The sequence below is a fragment of the Lepus europaeus genome, chromosome 22 (genome assembly GCF_033115175.1).
Source record: "Lepus europaeus isolate LE1 chromosome 22, mLepTim1.pri, whole genome shotgun sequence".
NCBI lineage: Eukaryota > Metazoa > Chordata > Mammalia > Lagomorpha > Leporidae > Lepus > Lepus europaeus.
Window position 1 is genome coordinate 40,903,525 of NC_084848.1, and position 24,286 is coordinate 40,927,810.

A 24,286-nucleotide genomic window follows, 5' to 3' on the forward strand; every position below is an offset into this window, starting at 1 on the left:
CCATCCCGCCTCCCTCTCCCTCTCCCACCTCCTTCTTCATTATGGCTCGTTCTTAGTTTGACTGTACATACAGAGGACCATGGTGAGCTGACTCTTGTCTGAGACGGATGGGTAGGAGGTTGGCTATGGTGGTAGGAAATCACTCCTTTTGCTGACCAGTCGCTCCCGGTGGCAGATTGGAGCTAAGAAGGCGGAGCCGTCTTCTGCGTCGTGGTCTTTACCCTGGAAGCATGGCGAGGAGGTGGAGGAAGACCGAGCATCCTCATCGTCGGCCACCCTCGTTCAGGTGAGGCAGGGGCTGGGTGGGAGCCAGCCGCTCTTTGGCCTGACTTCCTGGGTTCTCTTCTCCCCTCTTCCCTCTGGTTTTCCATCCAGCCACACTCAAACCTTTCGAGTGCCAACGCGTATTCCCAATAAGGAATGAAGATAAGGGACAGTAAAGCCCCGTCTTGTTTGAAAAAATGGGAAGGAGGAAACCAAAAAAAATTTTTTGACAAATAAAAATTGTATGTGTAGTATAGAACGTGACGTTTTTAAATATGTGTAATTGTGAATTGGCTATTGCAAGCTCATTAACATACGCATTACTTTTCACAGTTCTCATTTTTGGGGTGATAACACTTCAAATCTACACCTAGCAATTTGTCAGTATTATGTAGTCCCTAGTTCTGAACTACCTACAGCTCATAACACCTTGGACACTGGATGCTTATGAGGTTATTCCTATTGTCAACTGAAACTCTGTATCCGCTGAGCGACATATTGGCCTCCCCAGCAGCCCCTGGTAACCCCTGTTCTGCTCTCTGCTTCTGTGAGTTCCACTTTGAGAGTCCACACAGGAGTGAGAGCCTTCAGTGTCTGTCCTGCCGTGCCTGGCTTATAGTTCACGTAGCGTGGTGTCCTCCAGGTGCATCCACGTTGTCACAAATGACAGGATTCCCCTCCTTTTGAAGGCTGCATAGTATTCCCTCGTGTGTACAGACCGCATTTGCTCTGCACTCATCCATCAACGGGCATTAGGTTGGTTCAGGGTCTCTGCTGTTGGGAGCTCTTTAGTCTCTCACAATTATCCCTGCACAGATGCAAGACATCCAGGGCCTTGCTTATTTGCTTCTCTGTCGTACATTCAGCAGTCATCGTAGAGTCCTTTCGCTACAGAAAACTCCATATGCGATCACTCAGGCTGACCAAAGAGCTGAGTCCTGGGAGCCCCAAACGCTTCCCCACATCACTTCTCATGCTGCTTTTTTGAGAGTAGTTGCAGGAGGGTCTCCCCGGAATTCTTTGGTATTTTAAAAAATATTTATCTATTTATTTATTTATTTGAAAGTCAGAGTTATAGAGAGAGAGAAGGAGAGGCAGGGAGAGAAAGTTCCATCCACAGGTTCACTCTCCAATTGGCCAAAACAGCCAGAGCTGTGCCAATCCGGAGCCAGGAGCTTCTTCCAGGTTCTGGGGCCTAAGCACTTGGGCCATCTTCCACTGCTTCCCCAGGCCATAGCAGAGAGTTGGGTGGGAAGTGGAGCAGCCGGGATTAGAACCAGTGCCCATATGGGATGCCAGCACTGCAGGCGGCAGCTTTATCCACTATGCCATAGCGCTGGCCCCTGGAATTCTTTGTTAAACAAAGTGCTGTGCAAGATAAATTAATGCAAGACGTCTTTTTGCTCCTTAGGCCATTCTGAATCTTCCCCAGCCTCTCCGAACCTCACTTTAGAAAATCCTTATGAGCTGGCAGTAAACCAGCATCATTTCCTGCTCCCGACAGGTGTCTGCCTCCTCCACCTCTAACGGGCTCCTGTCTGGGGCTCACCCCGGCTTCAAGGCTGCCCGCCAGTAATCGCTGGCCCCTGCTCGCCTGTGCCCGCGTCTTCCCTCTCTGCCCTGGGCTGGGTTCCCCACTTCAGGAGCAGTCAGGTTTCCCTGCTAGGAGGCTCCCGCTGTTGTGACCCCATCTCTCCAGCCAAGCTGCAGGGCCCCAACCCCAACCTGTCCCTTCGGTCTCCTCTTTGCAGAGTCAGGGGCGTGCAGCCCCCATGTGCACCTGCAGACTTCCTGCCCCTTCACCCAGGCCCGTCTCAGCTCCACCCCTCCCCAGAAGCCTCCTGAGCACCTGCAGGGGCAGCTGCTGGCTTCACTTTTGAGTTCCCATGGCACTCTGAGCAGCAAGTCTGACTTAGCACATTTTCACGCACACATGCAACACCGTTTCATGAATGGCCGAAACCTTGTCTTCTACCTGTTTATGTCCTGCACTTGGCTCAGCACGCTACTCGGATGAATGGGATCTCCTGGTCCCGCCTCCCATATTGATTTCGTCTTGCTCTTTCCTTGACTTGGCTCTTTCCTTGTCTTTGGTGCTGTGCGGTCTAGTTCTGGCCTCTGCTACACATTCGCTGCTGGCGGCTTCTGAAACACCAGTTTAGCCTGTTCATTTAGTCCTAATCCTTAATGATCTCTCCACCATGACAAAGATGACCGGCCACCTCTTCCTTCCTGAACTGCAATGTTCTTTCAGATTAATTCTGCACTTTCTGGTCTTTGCTACCTCCAACTCCTCCTCCTCCTTCTCTTCCTCCTCCATCTGTGACTGTAGCTGTCCCTCTCCCCCTCTCTCCTCTCCCTCTCTCATGGGGATTTTACCTCCTGCCACAGCTTTCATGGTCACCTCCACCAATGATCCCCAAATCAAACCTCTAATTTTTTTTAAGATTTTCTTTATTAGCCGGCGCCATGGCTCAATAGGCTAATCCTCCGCCTGCAGCGCCGGCACACCAGGTTCTAGTCCCGGTTGGGGCGCCAGATTCTGTCCTGGTTGCCCCTCTTCCAGTCCAGCTCTCTGCTGTGGCCCAGGAAGGCAGTGGAGGATGGCCCAAGTGCTTGGGCCCTGCACCCCATGGGAGACCAGGAGAAGCACCTGGCTCCTGCCTTCGGATCAGCGTGGTGCACCGGCTGCAGCACGCTGGCTGCAGCGGCCATTGGATGGTAAACCAACAGCAAAGGAAGACCTTTCTCTCTGTCTCTCTCTCTCTCACTGTCCACTATGCCTGTCAAAAAAAAAAAAAAGATTTTCTTTATTTATCTGAGAGGTAGAGTTACAGATAGAGAGAGGGAGAGACAAAGAGAGAGGTCTTCCATCTGCTGGTTCACTCCCTAAATGGCTGCAATGGCTGGAGCTGGGCCAATCCACAGCCAGGATCCAGGAGCTTCCTCCAGGTCTCCCACACAGGTGCAGAGACCCAAGGACTTGGACCATCTTCTGCTTTCCCAGGCCATAGCAGAGAGCTGGATTGGAAGTGGAGCAGCTGGGATGGGATGCTGGCGCTTAAGGCCAGGGTGTTAACCCACTGCACCACAGTGCTGGGCCCCCCAAATCTCTAATCTTGACTACTGTCTTAAACCTATTCCACATTAAGCAGTCTGGGGGAAGTTGAGTCTTTCCAATGAAGACAAACCTAAGGAAGCGGATTCTTTTTCCTAATGAGCTTTCACTGAATGTACTTGATTGGGAGAGCGTTGTGGTGCAGAGGGTTAAGCGACCTCTTGCCATGCCAGCATCCCGTATGGGCACCGGTTCAAGTTCTTGCTGCTCCACTTCCAATCCAGCTCTCTGCTATGGCCTGGGAAAGCAGAAGAGGATGGCCCAAGTGCTTGGGCCTCTGCACTCATGTGGAACACCCAGAGGAAGTTCCTGGCTCCTGGCTTCAACCTGGCCAGCCCCAGCTGATATGGCCATTTAGGGAGTAAAACAGCAAATGAAAGCATGCTTTCTCTCTCTCTGCCTTTCGCATCAGTAAAGTAATCTTTTTAAAAAGTAATTACTAAAAGTGATTGTCCTTGACCTTCCTGGAGATCGCCAGCTGGCTGTTGGGAGCGGGCACAGGAGGAGGAGCTGGGGGGGCATCTGTCGGGACCTCTGATTCTTTCCTTTACAGGAAGTGAATGGAAAAATAAGCACCTGTGATAGTTCCATGGCGCAGATTCTTGTACCAGCCGCACCAAACGCTGAGCAAGGCCCAGAAGGCTCGCTGAGGCCCGGCCAAACAGAAGAGGTAAGTGCCTCTTGGTGAAAGCCCGGTGCTCAAAGAGCTGACCAGCAGTCCTGCGTGTCTGTAGTCAAGTGCTGCTGATGAACTTGAACCTCTTCCTTCGGAGGTGCCATGCAGCTGTGCAGCCGGAAGGTGCGTCCTCAAGTCATTGCCTTGGCAAACAGGCGTGGCACGGAGCAGGGAGAAAGTTTTCACTCATTCATCACGCAACAGCATGAAGCAGTCTTTCCATTAATGGCCACTGTAATCTGTAGATAGAACACGTGTGGCAGTGAGAGTGGAGACAGGCTGATGTCGGTTTCATGGCCCTTTTTGTTAGAGGCTTTTCTGTTTACCCGCTTAATTCGCAGATCATCCGAGGGTGCTTCCAAAACTTGGTGGAAGGATGTGATTCAAAGATAGTGTGCATTCTCCAGGAACTTTTTTTAAATAAATTAATTTATTTGAAAGTCAGAGTTACACAGAGAGAGAAGGCGAGGCAGAGAGAGAGAGAGGGCTTCCATCTCCGGTTAGCTCCCCAATTGGCCACAATGACCAGAGCGCACTGATCTGAAACCAGGAGCCAGGAGCTTCTTCCAGGTCTCCCACGTGGGTGCAGAGGCCCAAGCACTTGGGCCGTCTTCTACTGCCTTCCCAGGCCACAGCAGAGAGCTGGATCAGAGGTAGAGCAGCCGGGACTTGAACAAGTGGGATGCCAGCACTGCAGGCAGCAGCTTTACCCACTACACCACAGCGCCGGCCCCTCTCCATGAACTCTTTGGAAGATCCCTTGGTTAAGGGTGGTTCATACCTATCATACATTTATAAATGAAGGAATTAAAATGCCAGGAGGAGGCACACAGGTAGTCGGTGGGGTAGAAAAGACTCAAAGGCAGAATATCCGCACTGCCTTCTCCATTTGAAATCCTCTGCCTCAGTGGTTTCCCTGGGGGGCCCTCGGGGCTTCATTTCCCGGGTGAGTTCTGGCGTCAGCTGAGTCCAGAGCTCCAGGAGTCGCGCTGAGTTTCTCCCAAGGGAGACACCGACACACTTGTGCTGCTTTTCTTTGGTTCCCAGTTGTTACTGCTCCCCTTCTCCACTGTTTTCCCTTTTGTATTCTCCCCATCTCTTGTCTACACATAAAATATTCACATTAGCTGTCAGGTTGTGACTCGTCTCTGTTCTCTGTCCTCTTAACAATAGTGAGGACTTCAGAAAACCCACCGGAGAATGCAATGAAAAGATGAGCTTGGGGCCCTAGCTTCCTGCTAATGTGCGCTCGGGGAGGCAGTGGGTGGTGGCTCAATACTTGAGCACCTGCCACCGCCAAGCGGGAGACGTGGAGTTCTGGGCTCCCGGCTTCCACCTGGCCCAGCACTGCTATTGCAAGCAAACATTTGAGGAGTCGATTACCAGATTTGCGATCTCTCTCTCTCTCCTCCCTCTCTGCCTTTCAAATATTTTTAAAAGAGCTTATTTTGATACAAATACATTTTGAAATCTAGGCATAGTTTTTTTAATACACATTTTCATGAACTTTTTGAAGCTCTTTTGTCTACAGGGGTTTTCAAAATTTTCTTGAACAAAAACAAACATGTTTAGATTCCATTTTCCTTGGAGCTTGTTGAAGGACCTACATATATGCCCTGCAAGGTATTTCTTGGAAATAATTTCTTGGTATTTCCTTGGAAATCTGTACTTGGGTTTTTATATTGTATATTTTCCATTAACCTCTTATAGTATTTTATATTTATCTATTTTCATCTATTTGAAAGGCAGAATGACAGAGGGAGAGAGAGATCTTTGATCTGCTGATTTACTCCCCAAATGCCTGCAGTAGCTGGAGCTGGGCTAAGCTGAAGCCAGGAGCCAGGAGCTCCATCTGGGTCTCTCCTGCCTCCCAGAATGCATTAGCAGGATCTTGGATCAGAAGCGTAGTAGCTGGGACTTGAACCGGGAGGCCAAAATGGGATGCAAGCATTCTAAGCTGCAGCTGAACCCACTGGGCCACAAGTCCTGCCCCTCCACAAGCCTTTTGAAGACTGTTTGTAGATTCTCTCTGTGGATCCTCACAACAGCCTGGATGAGTGAGATACTAGTGTGACCCCACTTTACAGATGGAACACTCGAGGTTCAGCGAGATGAAAGGCCAGGTAGCCAGCAGTTCGCAGAGTTGTGATAACAGCCCACATTGTTTGTGCCCATGGGGTCGGAAGCTGATCTTTTCACTAGGAGGCTGTGCTGACTCCTAAACCGACAACGCGTACGGGTTCAAGGGCACCTCGGAAAGTTAATGGGAAATAGAGTGAAAAGGTAAGCTTGTTGGGGGCGAAGTGTTTTGAAGCCCATACAAGGGTCTTGAAAACATTTCATGGAAAATGTGTGTTATGAAATAAAACTATGCACGGATTTCCAAATTTGCCCTGGGGGCAGAGACTGGGAGCTCCGCAGAGGACCAAGAAGAGATGTCAGCTTCACTGTAGTCCCCTGCTGATCAGCCAGGAGCTCTTGTCCCCAGCTGCCCTGAGCCCCAGGGCTCTGATGTCTGGCTGTCCACTCTGTGGTCATGTCCACCTCATTGGCACAGCACCAAGCAGAGGCAAAGTGCAAACTGCCCAGAGACCGGGCAGCCGGTGCCGTCAGCTGCAAACCTTTGCTTTCAGAGGTGAAGTGCACCGGCCACGTGAGCATTGTGTCATATTTAGTAGCACTCAGAGCCGTCTCCATATGACAACAAAGATGTAGTACAGAAAAATGGAAAACCAAGGTAGAGCCGGCCCAACAGCGTAAACCCATCTGAGCCTTTTGGTGCAGGCCTCGCGTGCGTGTTTGTGAGTTAGCACTGCGCTTTAGACTGGCAGTTACCTTGTACGCCATAAATACGTGCAATTAATGTTGGTCAGAAATGTTCTTTTTAAACAGCGAAAGGTGATGGAGAAACGCTAAACTAGCCAGATTGGACCACCCACTGGATACGAGTGTTGAATTATCACAATATACCCCCCAGTATGTAGAACTAAAATCACTTTTAAGTGTTTATGTATTTGTGTTTGTTTATTTCAAAGGCAGAGAGTGAGATCTTCCATAGGCTGGTTCACTCCCCAAACGTTCCCAACATCTGGGGCTGGGCCAGGTCAAGGCCAGGAGCCCAGAATTCCATCCTGGCCTCTTACATCATGCGTGGCAGGGACCCCAGTACTTGGGCCATTTTCTGCTGCCTTCCAAGCATAGTAGCAGGAAGTTGGCTCAGATGCAGACGCGGGACTTGGTCTCAGGCTCTCCAGTATGAGATACAGGCATTGTAAGCGGTCGCTTAACCCACTGTGCCACAGTGCCTGCCCCAATTAAAATCATCTTAAAATGTGTCTCCCCGCTCCCCCCCCAAAAAAAAAACCCCAAAAGTGGGCAGAGATGCACAGAACTGACTGTAAATGCAAAGGTTTGGTATTTTGGCATGAAAATTAGCCATAGTCAGAAAATTAACTTGCATTTCCACTGTGTGTGGGAGTAGAACTCAAACATGCTGATTCCCCAGCTCAGGGGCTAACGTGGATGTTGGAAGTGTGGTGAGATTAAGCCAAGAAGGGGCGCTTCTAGATTTCAGGGTGTGTGCCTCAAGGATGAAAGTGAGGTTGTTGTGTGGCCATGGGTGATTGGATTAGTGCCCTCTGCGTCAGTTTCTTCATTGTACACCGACAATAGAAACAGACTGTAGTGTGAAGCCGTGGGGGCCTGTGGACCACACTTTGCCCAGCGTCTGGCTCATCCTAAGAGACCAGGGATCGTTCCCCCACCCTTCTCCTATAGGATGACGTAATTCTTATTTAACATCATACGTCTCAGCCCCTCCAAAATGTACACTTGGCTCTTCCGAGGGAGAAGGTAGTTAGCAGGGGTCTGCTGTGGACTGGAGCTGAACGGTCACAGAGCTTTGTGACCTTGGGCCTGTGCTGCTGGGAGGTGTTGGGGTGGCACGGCTGGCATGAGAACTGATTCAGTGTCAGAGTTTGGGTTTCTTTGTAAATAGAAGTGGGTGAGCTGGCTGTTGGCAGGTCCCTGGGGCCAGTTCCAGCTATGCTAAGTTCTAGCCAGTTCTAAGGTTACAATTATTTTTTTTTATTTGTTCCTCTTTGTATTCCTTCCAGGTTCAAGTAACTAGCAAATAAAGCCCAGATTCGTTGCTCTGCTGCATGTTTCCTCATTAATGTAGTGAGAGAGCAAAGAAACTCAACCCTGCATTTGCTTTTGACACCTGTAGGGCATATGATAGGTGCTCCAATAAAATATTCTTAAATAAAGTAGGTAGATGGTAAATGTTACAGACTAATTAATTAACAAATTAATACTACTAACAGATGGCAAAAAGGGGGGGATCCCCAAGTCTTTGCCATTAAGATAGAGCAATGTTACTAGAAACCAGTTGGTCACATAACTAGAAATCGATGTCTGGCAGTAAAATTACACAACTGTTGCTTTTTCCAAAATCAGGGTTAAAATAGGAAATTAACGGGTGACTGCTGTCCCTGATGGTTCTGATGTCCATGTTCCACGTGGAGCTCCTGAGCCGATGGAACTCACTTCCGGCTGCTGACTCATGCTTCCCGCTAATGCAAGTGCCTAGGTTCCTCCTACCTGTACGGGAGACCTGGGTGGGGTTCTTGGCCCCCTGCTTCCGCTTGGTCCAGCTCAAGCCATTGAGGGCATCTAAGTGTGTGAGTCAGCAGATGGGAGCTGTCTTGCTCAATTTCTATTTCTTCTCTCTCTCTCTCTCCCTCCCTCCCTCCCTCCCTCTCTCCCTCCCTCCCTCTCTCTCCTTATAGACAAACAGTGATGGGTGTTGTGGCTTAGCAGATTAAGCCACAACTTGGGGATGTCCACATCCCGTATCAGAGTTCCCGGTTCAAGTCCTGGCTACTCTGCTTTGGACCCAGCCTCCTGTTAATGTGCGTCCTGGGAAGGCAGCAGATGGTGGCTCGAGCACCGAGTATCTGCCACCCACATGGGAGCCCCAGAGGGAGTCCCAGGCTCCTGGCTTCTGCCTGACTCAGCCCTGGCTGTTGCTGGAATTTGGGGAGTGAACCAACCGGTGGAAGAGCTCGCTCGCTCTCTCGCTCTCTCTCTCTCTCTCAGACTCTCTTTCAATAAAATAAAAATAAATAAACATTGTTTAAAATAAAAAAAAAATAGTGAATCCAAGCATGGATGTGACTGTGTTTGAAGTTCAGAAAAAAACAAAGACAAACAGGACTTCTTTGAGTGCAGTACTGGATAGAAGTTATAAAAACAGACTGATGGAGGCAGAAGAAAAAGCCGAAAAGAGCAACTATGAGGGGGGATTTGAAAAAGTTCATGGAAAATGGGAACACGAAATGTTTGTTTTGGCGCAGAAAGTGTTTTAAATCCATGCCTAGCCTTTCCATCACATCAGTTCTTTGAAGAACCTTCGTACACGTGGATCTCAAAATTTCACCACAAAATAAATGTATCGTGTTATTTTGCTTTCCATGAATTCTTGAAGTACTCTCGTATATTTAAAGTTACGAAACAGTCAAAGGCAAAAAAAAAACAAAAAAAAATACAGCCCAGAGATACTTTTATGATACTCCTCAGTGTGTGGAGTTGCGTGGCATTTTATGCCCTACGTGTTTCTATTACCGCTAACCGATTCTGCTCACTGTGTTTCTCTGGAAGTTCTAGGTCTCACCCAGAATGCCACAGGCCCGGGAAGCGTGTGTTTATGCTGAGTTAGGCGCACATCAGTGAGCAGTTTGCACTAGAAATCTGCCGCTTAGCTCGAGTTCTGCTAAGATGGCAGCCTGTTAACAAAGGTTCACCTGGGAAACACTGCATTTTATCATATCATAATCAATCAATGAAATGTTTCTTTGACACCAGTCATTCTGTAGCACAGAGCACACATCCTGGGGGCGGGATTGTGGTAGAGTGGGTTAAACCATCGCTTCCAACACCTGCATCCCACATCAGAGTGCCAGCTACTCCTCTTCTGATCCAGCTCCCAGCTAATGTGCCTGGGAGGACAGTGGATCATGGCTCAAGGTTCCTGCCATACACATGGGAGACCTAGATGGAGGTCTGGGCTCCTGGCTTTGGCCTGGCCCAGCCCTGGCAGTCACAGCCATTTGGGGAGTGAACATCAGATGGAAGATCACTTTGCCTTTCCAATAAACACACTCACACACACACACACACACCTTATTCCTAAGTGAATTTCTTTTTTTAGTGGGGGCCAGTGCTGTGGCTCACTTGGTTAATCCTCCGCCTGTGGTACTGGCATCCCATATGGGCACTGGGTTCTAGTCTCGGTTGCTCCTCTTCCAGTCCAGCTCTCTGCTGTGGCCCAGGAGGGCAGTGGAGGATGGCCCTAGTGCTTGGGCCCCTGCACTCGCATGGGAGACAAGGAGGAAGCACCTGGCTCCTGGCTTCGGATCAGCGCTGCGCCAGCCGTGGTGGCCATTTAGGTGGTGAACCAACAGAAGGAAGACCTTTCTCTCTGTCTCTCTCACTGTCTGTAACTCTACCTGTCAAATAAAAAAAAATGAAAATGTTCTACATTTAAAAAAATTTCTTTTTTTAAAGATTTATTTATTTGAAAATCAGAGTTACACAGAGAGAAAAGGAGAGGCAGAGAGAAAGAGAGGTCTTCCATCTGCTGGTTCACTCCCCAAATGGCTGCAATGGCCAGAGCTGGGCCAATCCAAAGCCAGGAGCCAGGAGCTTCTTCTGGGTCTCCCATGCAGGTGCAGGAGCCCAAGGACTTGGGCCATCTTCCACTGCTTTCCCAGGCACATTAGTATGGAGCGGGATTGGAAGTGGAGCAGCCAGGACTCGAACCAGCGCCCACATTGGATGCTGGCACTGGAGGTGGTGGCTTTACCCGCTGCACCACAGCACCAGCCCTGTAAGTGAATTTCTCTAGAATGGCCAGTATAATCGGAGTATTCCAGAGAAGGATAGGGAGCACAGTGGGAGATAAATGTATCTCTGTATCAAATTATCTTTTACCTCCAAATTGAAAATGCCTAATAGATAATTAGTGGAGCATTCTTTCATTTCTGAGAAATATTCTCCTGGGTCCATAAGCGATCCAGCTGTTTGAGAGCAGAGAGAACACAGCACTGACCTGTAAACCTCTGGTCCTCAACGCGATATCTCAGTGTTGAGTCGGTGAAAGTCCTACCAGGGATCCCTTATAAAGAACAGGAGACGCTTTCAGATCGCCCTGCTGAAGGTCATTATTTGACTCCAGCTGTTTGTAATCAGAAGTGTAGCTGAGTCATCACATGCTCCTTGTTATATATCTATATCTATATATGCACATATATATAAAGCTAAATATTTCAGAGCCTACTTGAGAAGTGTGAAGTTAAAAGCATGTGGTTTGCGAGAACACTTCAGAAGTTTATGGAAATCAAAGATCAGTTTATTCTGATGCAAGGCATATTTAAATCCATGCAGAGTTTTCTCCTAAGATGCATTTTCCATGAACTTTTTCAAGATCCATGCCTCCCCTCCTTGTATTTCATTGTATCCTGGCTGGTGTGTAAAGATTTATGTATTTATTTTAGTTATTTAGTTTTTGATGTTTGATGTTTTTTTTTCTCCTGATTCAATAGCGTGCACGCCAATGTAAGCGTTGCTTAATCGTGTGCTGTGCACCTTGAAACGCTGGCCAGTTCCCTGCAATGCCTGGGACGCCCATACCCGCACGCACACGCTCTCACCAGTCTCCTGGGGCTTCCCGCTAACGCCCGCACGCCCGTTGGCTTCCTCTGTTCCCCAGGAAGACCGTACCTGTGTACATGCAGCTCGGCTGCCTGGAAACCTGTGGCGCCGGGTCACGTGACTGTTGCCATGCCCGTGGAGGGGCATTTTTCGCTTCTTTCTTCCTTCTTCTGCCCTTATTTTGTTTCTTTTAACTTGGGGGGAAATATCGGAGGCTCCCAGGTCTTTGCAGGTGCACATCTGAAAACTTTGGACTCCTGGCTTTTCACCCCGGGATTATCTGTGGATTTATCTTAGGGTGCCGCGCCTCCCATCAAGGTCCTGGACTTTTCGGAGGAGCCAGGAGCTGCCGGAGCCACGGTGGAGAGAGGTGGGCCTGAACCTGCAGAAGTCCTCCATGCCTGCAGGTCCCAGGTAGCCGAGCTGGAGCTGTGGCTACAACAAGCCAACGTGGCATTCGAGCCGGAAACATTAAACGCAGACATGCAGCAGGTGGTGGAGCAGGAGTTGGTCGGCTGCCAGGTGAGACTGATGCCCAGGGTTCATGGTTTGCCTCTTGACCAATCAAGACTTGCCAAGACCGAGTGAGTTTCTCTTAAAGCAACAGCAGGCTGCTTTCTGCGCCTTGGACCCTCCCATTTTCCATGGCCTCAGTTTGCGGTTCCCAGGGTAATTCTTTGAAAGGCTTTGTGTACGTGGTGTCTTTGGGAGGACAGGAATGAGTAATTATGTGCCAGGAATCTACAGCCCAAATCCAGCTCTGTCCCTTTAACTGTGGACTTGGGGGACCCCTCTGCACGTGAGGGTTCTTCAGTAAATGTGGGGGACATGTGTATTATGAAAAAACTGGGCATGAATTTCAACTTTCTCTGCACCAAAATAGAAGTAACTTTTGATTGCGTTTTTCCAATGAACTCTTGGAGATCCCCTTATATATAGTGGGTGATCTCCCAGTGTGTTTTTATAGGAATTCCATGAAATAGGGGGTGCAAAGCACTGTCTGGAACGGGAAGTATGTAAATAGTGCCCGGGAAGTGCTGAGTGTGATTTGCACCCGGAGTCCTTCACCAGAAATGAAACTGCTGATTTGCAAGGTTGCACGGGGGTGGAGAAGGCTTCGAGGCGCTCTGTGGTCTGAGCTGTGCAAGGGGCGGGCGGCAGCTTCTCTCCTCTCCCCACCTGGAGAAAAGCTTGCGGGCCCAGCGCAAAGGCTGGGATCTCTGTGCCCTTTCGGGAGAGGCATCCAGCGGCACGAACCGCAGAAGCGTCTGCCTGCACCTGTGTTTAGGACACCTGCCTGCTGGCGTGTTTTTCTGCCAGGCCCAGGGAGCTCTGCCTGCACTGGCCTGTTGTGTGGTTGGGGTCACCTGCTCTCCCTCCATCAGTGGAGGCCAGTCTCCCCTTCCTCTCAGGCCCCAGCCGCAACATCTAGTCGGGGAGACTGGCAGATGGGCTGGCCTCTTTGGGGCAGCTTGCCACCTGTGACCCCAAAGGTCTGTGGCCTGGCTGATGGGGGGGTGGGGCACACACCTGCAAGAAAGAGCCAGCGTAGGAATCGTATTGCATGGGGCAGCACTGTGCTGACCTGAACCCAAGGCCTTGCAGATGGTGACTGCAACCGTCAAGGATCTGTTTGCCCTCTGGGTGGTGCAGACTCCGTGCCAACTGCTCACTCGCCACCGGGATCCCATCCTTTATCAGAGCTTGTGTGTGTTGAGTTCAAGGTTTTCCTAGCTGCGCCAAGGTAAGACCTGACCACTAGGTGGCAGTCGCACCCAGCCACAGGATGGTGATTGGGCCCCGCGGTTTACCCGGAAGGGGGCAGGTGCAGTTTTTGGGGAATATGGCACCAGTAAGCTTTGAGCTAATGGTTCTGGCATGCTGTGAAGAAATAAACAACGCAGGGGCCAAAAGGCAAGGGCCACCTTTGGATGATTTTTGTATCAACGTGACACCTACACTCTAATAATGAGACAAGCAAAATGCCTCCCGACAGAAGCAAGCAAGGAAAATTATATTTGGCAATTTAATAGCTGAGAAGACAGAATTTTTGCTAATGTGATATCATCCCAGCGAACTCTGGGAAAATAGACCCTCTGCCAGCTGCTAGTTCTGTCTCCTTGGTTCGTTGCTTTGGGGAGGTCAGCAGTAGTAGGCATGGAAGATGTCCATCTTCTTTGACCTAATAATGCCATTAGTTTACATTTGCCCTCTGAAAATCATCTAGAATGAGGAAAATGATGCTAGCATCGATGAGAAAAGTGAAACACTGGAAAGACTTAGAAGGGAACAAGATGGAAGTTGAAGAAGTGAATCGTGGAATTGCCATGTGTGGAGTCACGCAGTGAGAAAAACGCATAGAACAGCTAAGCGGGGAAAACTGAGCACACGTTGTTTACAATCGCTTAAACATCAATGAGCACAGATTGTTTCCTCTTCGAAGACTCTATGAAGCATAAATATCATTGGCTTATGAAGGAGTTACTAAATACTTGAAAATTTTATTTTAAAGATGGAGTTCATTAAGCTTCTCTCAACACACTGAACTTACTCCTGTGCTGAGTTATGGTGCCAATGGCGTGGGTGGGGTCCTTGGCCCCAGAGAGGACAGACCTCCCCTGGGGAGGAGGACAGACCTCCCCTGTTGATACATGGGGAACTTGCTTCCTCAAACTGATTTGTTTCCAGACCTGTGTGTAAATTGGCCAGTTGCCTCAACGACTAAGTGTCTTAAGTTCCGGATTATTCTATTTTCAGATAGTTCAGAGCATATTTGGCTAAGGCAAGAGAAGGAATGAACTTTCAAATTGTGTAGAATTCTCTTTTAAGATTTGTTTGAAAGGCAGAGATACAGAGAGGCAGAAGCAGAGAGGAAGGGAGGGAGGGACAGAGAGAGAGAGAGAGAGAGAGAGAGAGAGAGAGGTCTTCCATCTGCCAGTTCAATCCCCAAATGACGGCAACAGCCAGCAGTGTTTGAGACCAGCACTCTGCCTGATGAGAGGACTCAGTTTCCTAGGCAGTAATGGCATGGCTTTCTTTGCTAGGCGATGCTCACAGACATCGAGCACAAGGTCGCTTCCCTGTTGGAGACCTGCAGGGACCAGAGCCTGGGCGAGAGTGGAGCCACCCAGTACGAAGCAGAAGCCCTTTCTCTGAAACTCAAAACTGTCAAGTGCAACTTGGAGAAGGTCCAGATGATGTTGCAAGAGAAGTACAGTGAGGACCAGGTAAAACAGCTCCACGTAGGCAGGCCTGCTGAGATACGCGCGGACGGCAACCCCACGCGATGGGGTTAGAATTGTGGATAGAAGTAACCAACCAACTACACAGAAACTGTGCTAGGAGTGGTGGTACATGGTGGTACTTTCACAAAGTTGGTGGGAAGTGGAGTTGAGGACAGGTTTCTTTTGGTGCAAAATATTTGAAATCCAGGCACATGGCGGGGTCATCAGAAAGTTCACGGACAATGAGTGTTACGAAAAAACAATGCATAGATATCAAAAATTTTTGTACCAAAATAAACTCATCTTTTAATCCAGTTTTGCACTAACGTTTTGAAGTTCTCTCTTACACATCTTAAAGCATCCAGGAATGGGTCCACTGCTTTTGTTGTTTTTATTTCATTGTTAGTGATTGGTTTCTCATCCAGGTTGTTGGTGTGGGTAGTGGTGTGTCTTGGTTGGTCTGTTGGAGTTGAGTGAAGAGAAGGCGCAGTGTAAGGCATCTTTATACAAGAAGGGTGGGTTTGCAGTGATTTTGCAACTCCAATTGACTAGAAAAAGCCTTTAGAGATATGATTAGCAAAGCAAAACCTGTTTCCAGGGCACTTTTGTTACTCACAAATATTTATGTATTTTTAAATATTTATTTATTTATTTATTTGAAAGTCAGAGTTATGCAGAGAAAAGGAGAGGTAGAGAGAGAGACCTTCCATCCGCTGGTTCACTCCCCAATTGGCCGCAACGGCCAGAACTGCACCGATCTGAAGCCAGGAGCCAGGAACTTCTTCCAGGTCTCCCACATGGGTGCAGGGGCCCAAGGACTTGGGCCATCTTCCACTGCTTTCCCAGGCCAAAGCAGAGAGCTGGATCAGAAGTGGGGCAGCCAGGACTTGAATCGGTGCCCATATGGAATGCCGGCACTGCAGGCGGTGGCTTTACCCACTACGCCACAGTGCTGGCCCCAAATATTTATGTATGTTGATCAAAGTATCATAAGCTAATGTGTTCTCATAATTTCTAAGGAATTCCATGTTTGTAAATGTCAGCGAGCATCCTGTGAGCAGGATCTTGCCATGTAAGATTTGCATCTGTGCTTGTTAGTGGCTCCTGCTTGTGGCTTTACATTCAAAGAAGTGAGGTTGACCGCCCATACACAGGCCACATGATTCCTCTCTCATCTTTTTTTTTTTTTTTTTTACAGGCAGAGTGGACAGTGAGAGAGAGAGAGACAGACAGAGAGAAAGGTCTTCCTCTTGCCATTGGTTCACCCTCCAATGGCCCCCACGGCCGGTGCACCGCGCTGATCCAAAGCCTGGAGCCAGGTACTTATCCTGGTCTCCCATGGGGTGCAGAGCCCAAGGACTTGGGCCATCCTCCACTGCACTCCCGGGCCATAGCAGAGAGCTGGACAGGAAGAGGGGCAACCGGGACAGAATCCGGCGCCCCGACCGGGACTAGAACCCGGTGTGCTGGCGCCACTAGGCGGAGGATTAGCCTATTGAACCGCGGCACCGGCCACAGCCCAATCCTTTTTAAAGATAGCACATATTAAGATGAGACAGGAATCGGCAGGCACCGTGGCTCACTAGGCTAATCCTTCACCTGCAGCGCTGGCACACTGGGTTCTAGTCCCGGTTGGGGCGCCTGATTCTGTCCCGGTTGCCCCTCTTCCTGTCCAGCTCTCTGCTGTGGCCCGGGAGTGCAGTGAAGGATAGCCCAAGTCCTTGGGCTCTGCACCCCATGGGACACCAGGAGAAGCACCTGGCTCCCGGCTTTGGATCAGCGCCGTGCGCCAGCCGCCTGCCGCAGCAACCACTGGAGGGTGAACCAATGATAAAGGAAGACCTTTCTCTCTCTCTCTCTCTCTCTCTCTCTCTCACTGTCCACTCTGCCTGTCAAAAATTAAAAATTAAAAAAAAAAAAAGGATGGGGCTGGTGCTGTGGCCTAGTGGGTGAGGCTCCTGCAGTGCCGGCATCCCATGTGGGTGCCCATTCAAATCTCGCTGCTCCACTTCCGATCCAGCTCTCTGCTTTGGCCTGGGAAAGCAGTAGAAGATGGCCCAAGTCCTTGGGCCTCTGCACCCACATGGGAGACTGGGAAGAAGCTCCTGGCTCCTGGCTTCAGATTGGCCCAGCTTCAGCCATTGCAGCCAATTGGGGAGTGAACCAGCGGATGGAAGAGATTCTTTCTCTCTCTCTCTCTCTCTCTCTGCCTCTCCTTCTCTCTCTTTCTGTGTAACTGACTTTCAAATAGATAAAAATGCATGAGGATTCTTCAGAATGTTCATGGAAATACAGCTTATGGAAAAACGATGCACGTGTTTAGAAATTTTTTGCACTCAAATAAACATCTTTTAACATCATCTTCCTTGCACTTTTTGAGATATCCACATGCTGTATTTTAGACATGGAGCAAATCTGAGTCCATGGGTGGGCATTGTGGGGCAACAGGTAAAGCCTCTGCTCACAACACCAACATCCCCCATCCAAGTGCCAGTTCCAGTCCTGGCCGCTCTGCCTCTGGTCCAGCTTCCTGCTAACGTAGCCTGGGAGGCAGCAGTGAGGGCTCAAGTGCCTGGGCCCCTGCCACCCGCCGGGGAAACTCAAATGGAGCTCCAGGCTCTTGGCTTTGGCCTGGCCCAGCCCTGGCTGTTGTGGGCATTTGGAGAGTGAACCAGCACAGGAAGGGTCAGTCAGGATCTCTCTCTCCAAGTAGATGAAAAAAATAAGTAAACTTAAAAAAAATCTGAGCTCATAAGCATAGCACTATTTCCCTTTTAGATATATATATGTGTACATATATATATATATATATATATATTTTACTTTGCTTTGTTCTTAGGGGAAAAAGACATTGTGTTTTGTAGCTGTGTGACTCATTGGATGAATTGAGGAAAAAAAGATGCCTTCCTCAAATGCAGTAGGTTTTGGAAGTTGTTCTGAAATAAATACATTCATTCACGAATACTGCCACGTCATTGAGAAGTGTTCCCTGTGCAGTCCCGTCGTTAGAACCGAGATGCAGAGAGGTGTTGTTTGACACAGCCTGCCCACACGCCCCCCCCCCCTTTTTTTTTTTTTGCAGCATCCTACCATTCTAAAGAAACCGCCAGAACATCAAAGCGTTCTACAGCCTGGTGACCTTCCTGAGTCGGAACGGACCGTAACGGAAAGGCCACAGTTCCGCAGACAAAAGGATATCCTAGAACCACAGGTAATGTGAGAGCCGTCAGGACAAGACTCAAGCTTCTGGTATGGATGGCCCTTTGTCCTAAACTCTGACCTGCGTGCTGCGTGTCCAGGCTGGGTGTCTGCAGCAGCCCTGAGTCCCCAGCGTTTACTGCTCACCTGCCTCTGCCCGCCTCTGGGGACACTGCAGCTTGGCTCCCTGGTGAACGCAGCTCGGCTCTGCTAGGCAGACACCTGCCGGGGAGACCTCACCTCTGCGGCCGACGTCCAAATGCGTTCTCAGAGCTTCCATGGGAGTAATGCAGTTGAAATGATACTTGATTAGGGCGTGAATATTTCCATTGGCTTTGGAGAAATAGGAGTTAGCCAGAACCAGCAAGCAGGGAAGAGAAATAGCAAATGATTCATGAGGAAGTGGTTCAAAATTAGATTATTTAAAAAGAAGATATTCTTGGGTACTTATGGAGAAATTCGATTGATTGGACCTTTTAAATCTTATTCAACGGTGCCGGCGCTGTGGTATAACGGATAAAGCCGCCGCCTTCTGTGCTGGCATCCCATATGGGCGCCGGTTCAAGTCTCAGTTGCTCCACTTCCAATCCAGCTCTCTGCTATAGCCTGAGAAAGCAGTAGAAGATGGCCCAAGTGCTTGGGCCCCTGCACCTGTGTGGGAGACCCAGAAGAAGCTCCTGGCTCCTAGCTTTGGATCGGCCCAGCTCTGGCCATTGTGGCCATTCGGGGAGTGAACCAGCAGATGGAAGACCTACACCTCTCTCTCTCTCTCTCTCTCTCTCTCTCTCTCTCTCTCTCTCTTTTTCTACCTCTCCTTCTCTCTGTGTGTAACTCTGGCTTTCAAATAAATGAATCAATCTTTTTTTAAGAGAAAAATCTTATTCAATTGTAGGTCATGGAGCTAAAACCAATGGAACAGAAAGACTTGATCAAATTCATAGAATTGACTACTAAGAAAATGTGGCCCCAGGATGGCCAGCATGATAGAGATCCAACCCAGGAATCATCAATGAGGTAAAACCTTTGAAAACAATGGGGTATTCGTGGCTTTATGATTGGGAAACTTACGAGAGTTTCTTTAGCGCTTGTCCATGAAATAGTATGTGAATGTAATACCACATTTTTTTTAGGTTGATTATTCTCTTCATCTTTTTTTTATTCCTTAAAAGCAATAGAGCCTCCAGCCCTGAAAATGATGCTCCAGACTCAGTGTTGTGGCCCCAGGGCCACAGTGGCGGGAGGTGGCTGTATCTGCACCGTAAGCTGTCATCCAGAACCAGGCCCGCCCTGCCACAGCTGGTGGAGCCGCAGGTGGGTCTGTGAGTGTGCAGTGTGCGCAGCCTGGTTGGAAACCCCGGAAGCGCAAGGGCTCTTCAGAAAGTTTGTGGGAAAATAGAATTCAAAGATGAATTTATTTTGGTGCAGAAATTTTTGATGTCTACACATAGTCTGTCTGAAATACGCAGTTCCCACGAACTTTCTGGAATACCCGGCAGTCCATAAATGAACATGTGTGTTTCATGTTAATGTAGCTGTTGACTTTTTTTTCTTTTATAAATGTTTTCTCTCTTCTATTCCAGGACCAGTATTTCCTTTGTTAGCATTAGCCGAGAGTCTCCTAGCTTTGCTGACTTTAATTTCTCTCTCTCTCTTTTTTTAAATATATTGCTCTATTTGAAAGGCAGAGTTATAGAGAGGCAAAGGCAGAGAGAGAGAGAGAGAGAGAGAGAGCGAGAGAGAGAGCTATTCCATTACTGATTTACTCCCCCAAATGCCTGCAACTTCCAGGGCTGGGCTGGGCTAAAGCCAGGAGCCTGGGATTCCATCCGGGTCTTGCACTTGGGTGGTGGGGACCCAAGCACTCAAGTGCTGGGTCTTAGTCCACCCGTACAGGATGGACTGGGTCCGAGGAAAGGTGAGTGTGCCACTCGCCCGTTCCCCAGCCTCCCGATCCCGGAGACAGTCAGACGCAGCGGGGAGCCAAGTCTAGTAGCAAAAACTCATTTACTTCGTGCGTAACAGAACCTTTTATAGCACAAAACTGCAGAGTCATTGGGGCAGGGCTAAGGACCAACCAATCACTTAAAAAATCACCTTACAGGGGGATTTCTATAGGACTAGCCCTATGTCTATACACTTGTCACTAGTTTTGTTACCTCCCCTGATGTTGCATAGCCAGTTAGTTTTAGTGGTAAACAACTTTGGATTCTGCCCACCTTACTTCCTTTGGGCACCATCTTCGAATTGCTTCATGTAACTAATTTCCCCACACTCAAGCTGTCACCTGGGCATCTCAGGGTACACAATTAGTAGGAAGCTGGATTGGAAGCAGCGCAGGGGCTCGAACCCAGGTACTTCAACATAGAATATGGGCATCCCGAGCGGTGTCCTAACCACTGTGCTAAATACTCTGTGGCTCAACTTTTATAACCCATCTTCTCAAGGACAACGCCCCTATGGCCTGAGGACCTCCCACCAGGCCCGCCTCCCAAATAGCAGTTTGATTCGGTTTCTGTCCTGTCGGTAGCATGAACTGCGTTTAGGCGACAAGCATCTACTTGAGCTGGGGACCAAATCTCTTTTGAACCATAGCAAAGCCCACCCTTAGGGGGAAGGGGTATCTCATTTGAAGAGTTGATTATATTGTGTGCCAACCAGTACGTGAACGAGTAAGTAAATAGGGGGCGGGCTAGTAAAGGAACCGAATTCAGTGCTACTCCATGGACAGATTTTACTTTATTTCTCCAATTACGATTCGTTTTCCCTCATTTTGATATCTAAAGGACCCTCCAGTGTCTAAGTGTAAGGTATCACGACTTCAACGTTGTCTACACAATTGATAGTTTATTTTTTTCTCTTACAATTGACAAGGGAGACAGTTTTTCTTAACAAAAGATGACTCAAAAGGGCGAGCTGAGGCTTGGTTTCTGTTTACATTAACCTTCGCACAGTCTCCACCGTCACTAACAAGGTGTCCCTTTTCCAAATAGGTTGCCACTCACACGAGTATTCTACCCAGTGTGAGTGTGTATAACTTTAAATACCCAACAACTGAAGAACTGAAAACCTACACCGCTCAACTCGAAGACCTGCACCGAGAAGCAAGCACCCTTCACACACAGGTAGGAGCTACACAGGTGTTTTTTCTTATTGCAGTCACTTAACAAAAGAAGAGAGGCACGGTGACGTCACTGGAAATTGGTCATCGTTTTCTTCAGTGAACAAGTCATAGAGAACTTCAGGAAATGGGTCCTTGAAGGGCAAACAGAAGGTGTCTCTGGCCAGCCCTTCAGTGTGCTGGTGGCTGCTTAGAGCACGGTGTGCAAAGGATTTTGAGTCCAGAATGAGCAGGAAAGAGGGTGGTGATGGATTAGTAATGTCTGCACTGGCGATCCATGAACATTTTGAAGTCTTGTCTTACATCTGAAGTGGCTTTGCGTCTCATAATTAGCCCATCAGTGTCACCCATAACTTCCCCTGCTCCATAACCCGTCCCACTCCCTCTCTCTCTCTCTCTCTCTCTCTTTTTTTAAGATTTATTTTATTTATTTGAAAGAGTTACAGAGAGAGAGGTTGAGAGAGAGGTCTTCCATCCACCAGTTCACTCCACAAATGGCCACAACCGCTGGAGCTGAGCCAATCCAAAGTCAGGAGCCAGGAGCTTCTTCCAGGTCTCCCATGTGGGTGCAGGGGCCCAAGGACTTGGGTCATCCTCCACTGCTTTTCCAGGTGCATCAGCAGGGAGCTGGATTGGAAGTGGAGCAGCCGGGACTTGAACCAGCACCCATGAGGGATATGCCAACCTCCCAACCCCCTCTCTTAAGATCCTGTTTGTCCTCTTCCTCCTCAGCCCTGTGAAGCTCCTCTCTGTGGCTTCTTTTCCTTACCCTGGCCACACTTGACTTCATTAACCCGCATCTGCTACCCTAAAATGCAGAGGCCAGCAGCGGTGAGAAGCAGGTCGCTGTGACTTCTGGGGGCCCACAGGTCCCCTGCACGGCGGTGCTGAGAAAGCCCTTCCTCGCGTGACTTCCCTCGTAATTCCACTCAGCGGTCACGCGGCTGCCTCACGTTCTGCTTCTTCCACGTCCTGAGAGTCCAGCGCTTCCGTTTTATTTATTTATTCTGCCACCTGGTTTACGAAGTGTTTGAAACAAGCTCCTGTTTCTTAAAGTATAACATACATTGCAAGCTATAATAGAGACCAGGGGACATGTAGGCTCTGGAAGGTGAGGAATCCTGATGAGTTTTATCTTTGTTTTCTCTCCCTTTGATTCAGGAACCCATGGCAGAAGACAGGTGTAGCGGTTTGGATAAGAAATTATTTGAGCTGTTTCTGCCCCTCAGCCAGTACCTTGACCATGTGGAGGAGCTGCTTCAGACACCTGGGCTTGTCAGAGAGGACATTGCTGCACAGCAGGTGCACTACGAGGTAGGGCCCTTCTAAAGAGCCTGTGTGTTGGCCATCGCAGCAGCCTGGCTCACTGGTCCAGCGCCGAAGCCACCTGAAGCCAGAGCTGTTCTCTCCGTCTTCCCTGCTCTCTGTTTTGCAGACCCTGGCCCTGGAGTTGAAGAAGCTTTATTTATCCCTGAGCGACAAGAAAGGTGACCTCGTGAAGGCCGTGACGTGGCCCGGCAGGAACACCAGCTTGCTCCTTGAGTGCCTGGAGAACCTCCAAGCCTGCCTGGAGCACGCCCGGGCCATGGCTGTCTCTAGAGGCAAGTCCCTGAAAGCTGGCCTGGACTACAACCGCAGTTACCAGGTAGGACTGCCAGCACCTGGCCCGCTTTGGCACCGTGCTCGGTTACAGCACGGATCCCTAATTTCCGTTCCGCAGTATTCCTGGCGGCATTTGAGAATAGGAGTTGTGCAGGGCTGCGGGGAAACCTTCCTGCTGGTCGTGGTTGGAGACCATTTGGAAGGGAGGTCCTTTCCCGAACCTTAGGTTTGAATTTATTCGATTGAGCCAACGTGATGTTTCTTGTCTCATGTTCCATCTCCCCACTTCCTGGCTGCCATATGGGAGAATTTGCACTTAAATTTCTCAGTTGTTGAGCAAAGCGATGACAATCTGTGGCTGTTCCAGGTGGCTTTCTTCCGACATTTGTGTAATGGGGACTGTAGACTGGGGAGGCTGAGGCAGGGAGACTAGTTAGGAAGCTACTAAGATCATCTAAGGAAAACAGTTGAACACATCACCGCGTATGCATGAGTCCTGCCCATGTCAATGAGCACAGATCTGAAGAAACTTCTAGAATCCTAGTGAGCAGGCATAAAGAAGGGGGAACGTGGACAACCACACCAAATCCCAGTGGTGGGAAACTGAACAAAACAAATGACGCCTACTTTTCAAACACACACAGGTCCGAGAAACAAGAGAAATGGCAGGGCTTGGTCTGCAGAGGAAACCATAAATTAAGAAACATTGCACTCTGTGATATGAGGCCTGCTTTTGGATCCCAGCTGAAGTCCCCTCAAAAAAAAAAAAAAAAAAAAAAAAAAAAAGGAAAAAGAAATACAGGCAATTAGAGAAGCTTGGACTCTATCCAAATAGTCATTATTGATTTGGGACAGAGTGTAGGGTAGTGTTTTTAAAAGGAAGAATCCTTGTCTTTCAGCGATACATACTGAAACACATGTTGGTAGGTGACTGCGTGTGTGGGCTTTGCTTAAGAACAGTCAAGGGGGGCCAGCGGTGTGGTGCAGTGGTAAAGCCACCACCTGCAGCACCAGTTCGAGTCCCACCCAGCTGCTCCACTTCCCACGCAGCTCTCTGCTATGGCCTGGGAAAACAGTAGAAGATGACCCAAGTCTTTGGGCCTCTGCACCCATGTGGGAAACCCAGAAGAAGCTCCAGGCTCCTGGCCCAGATGAGCCCAGATCCTGCCGTTGTGGCCATTTGGGGAGTGAACCAGCAGATGGAACACCCCTTTCTTTCTCTCTCTGCCTCTGCCTCTGTAACTCCACCTTTCAAATAAATAAACAAATATAAATATATTTTAAAAAGAACAATCAAGGGAAGTGGGGGTGGGCACAGTCGGGAGCAGGGGTGGGCTCGGTACTCACGACGCTCAAAGATGATAATGTAGGGA

The 24,286-nt window shown here is 49.1% G+C and overlaps 1 protein-coding gene across 4 annotated transcripts in view; it reads left to right on the top strand.

Annotated features, from left to right (window-relative positions):
* Window positions 1-24,286, top strand: part of SYNE2 (spectrin repeat containing nuclear envelope protein 2) — a 373,661-nt gene that overhangs the window by 244,960 nt on the left and 104,415 nt on the right. For all 4 annotated transcript variants that reach the window (XM_062181714.1, XM_062181717.1, XM_062181715.1 and 1 more), the window contains exons 64-73: window positions 176-286; window positions 3,936-4,052; window positions 12,069-12,293; window positions 14,816-14,998; window positions 18,078-18,206; window positions 19,086-19,207; window positions 19,363-19,504; window positions 21,184-21,315; window positions 22,473-22,625; window positions 22,747-22,956. In XM_062181714.1, coding sequence (XP_062037698.1) covers window positions 176-286; window positions 3,936-4,052; window positions 12,069-12,293; window positions 14,816-14,998; window positions 18,078-18,206; window positions 19,086-19,207; window positions 19,363-19,504; window positions 21,184-21,315; window positions 22,473-22,625; window positions 22,747-22,956 — 1,524 coding nt within the window. The remainder of the gene's footprint in view (window positions 1-175; window positions 287-3,935; window positions 4,053-12,068; window positions 12,294-14,815; window positions 14,999-18,077; window positions 18,207-19,085; window positions 19,208-19,362; window positions 19,505-21,183; window positions 21,316-22,472; window positions 22,626-22,746; window positions 22,957-24,286) is intronic.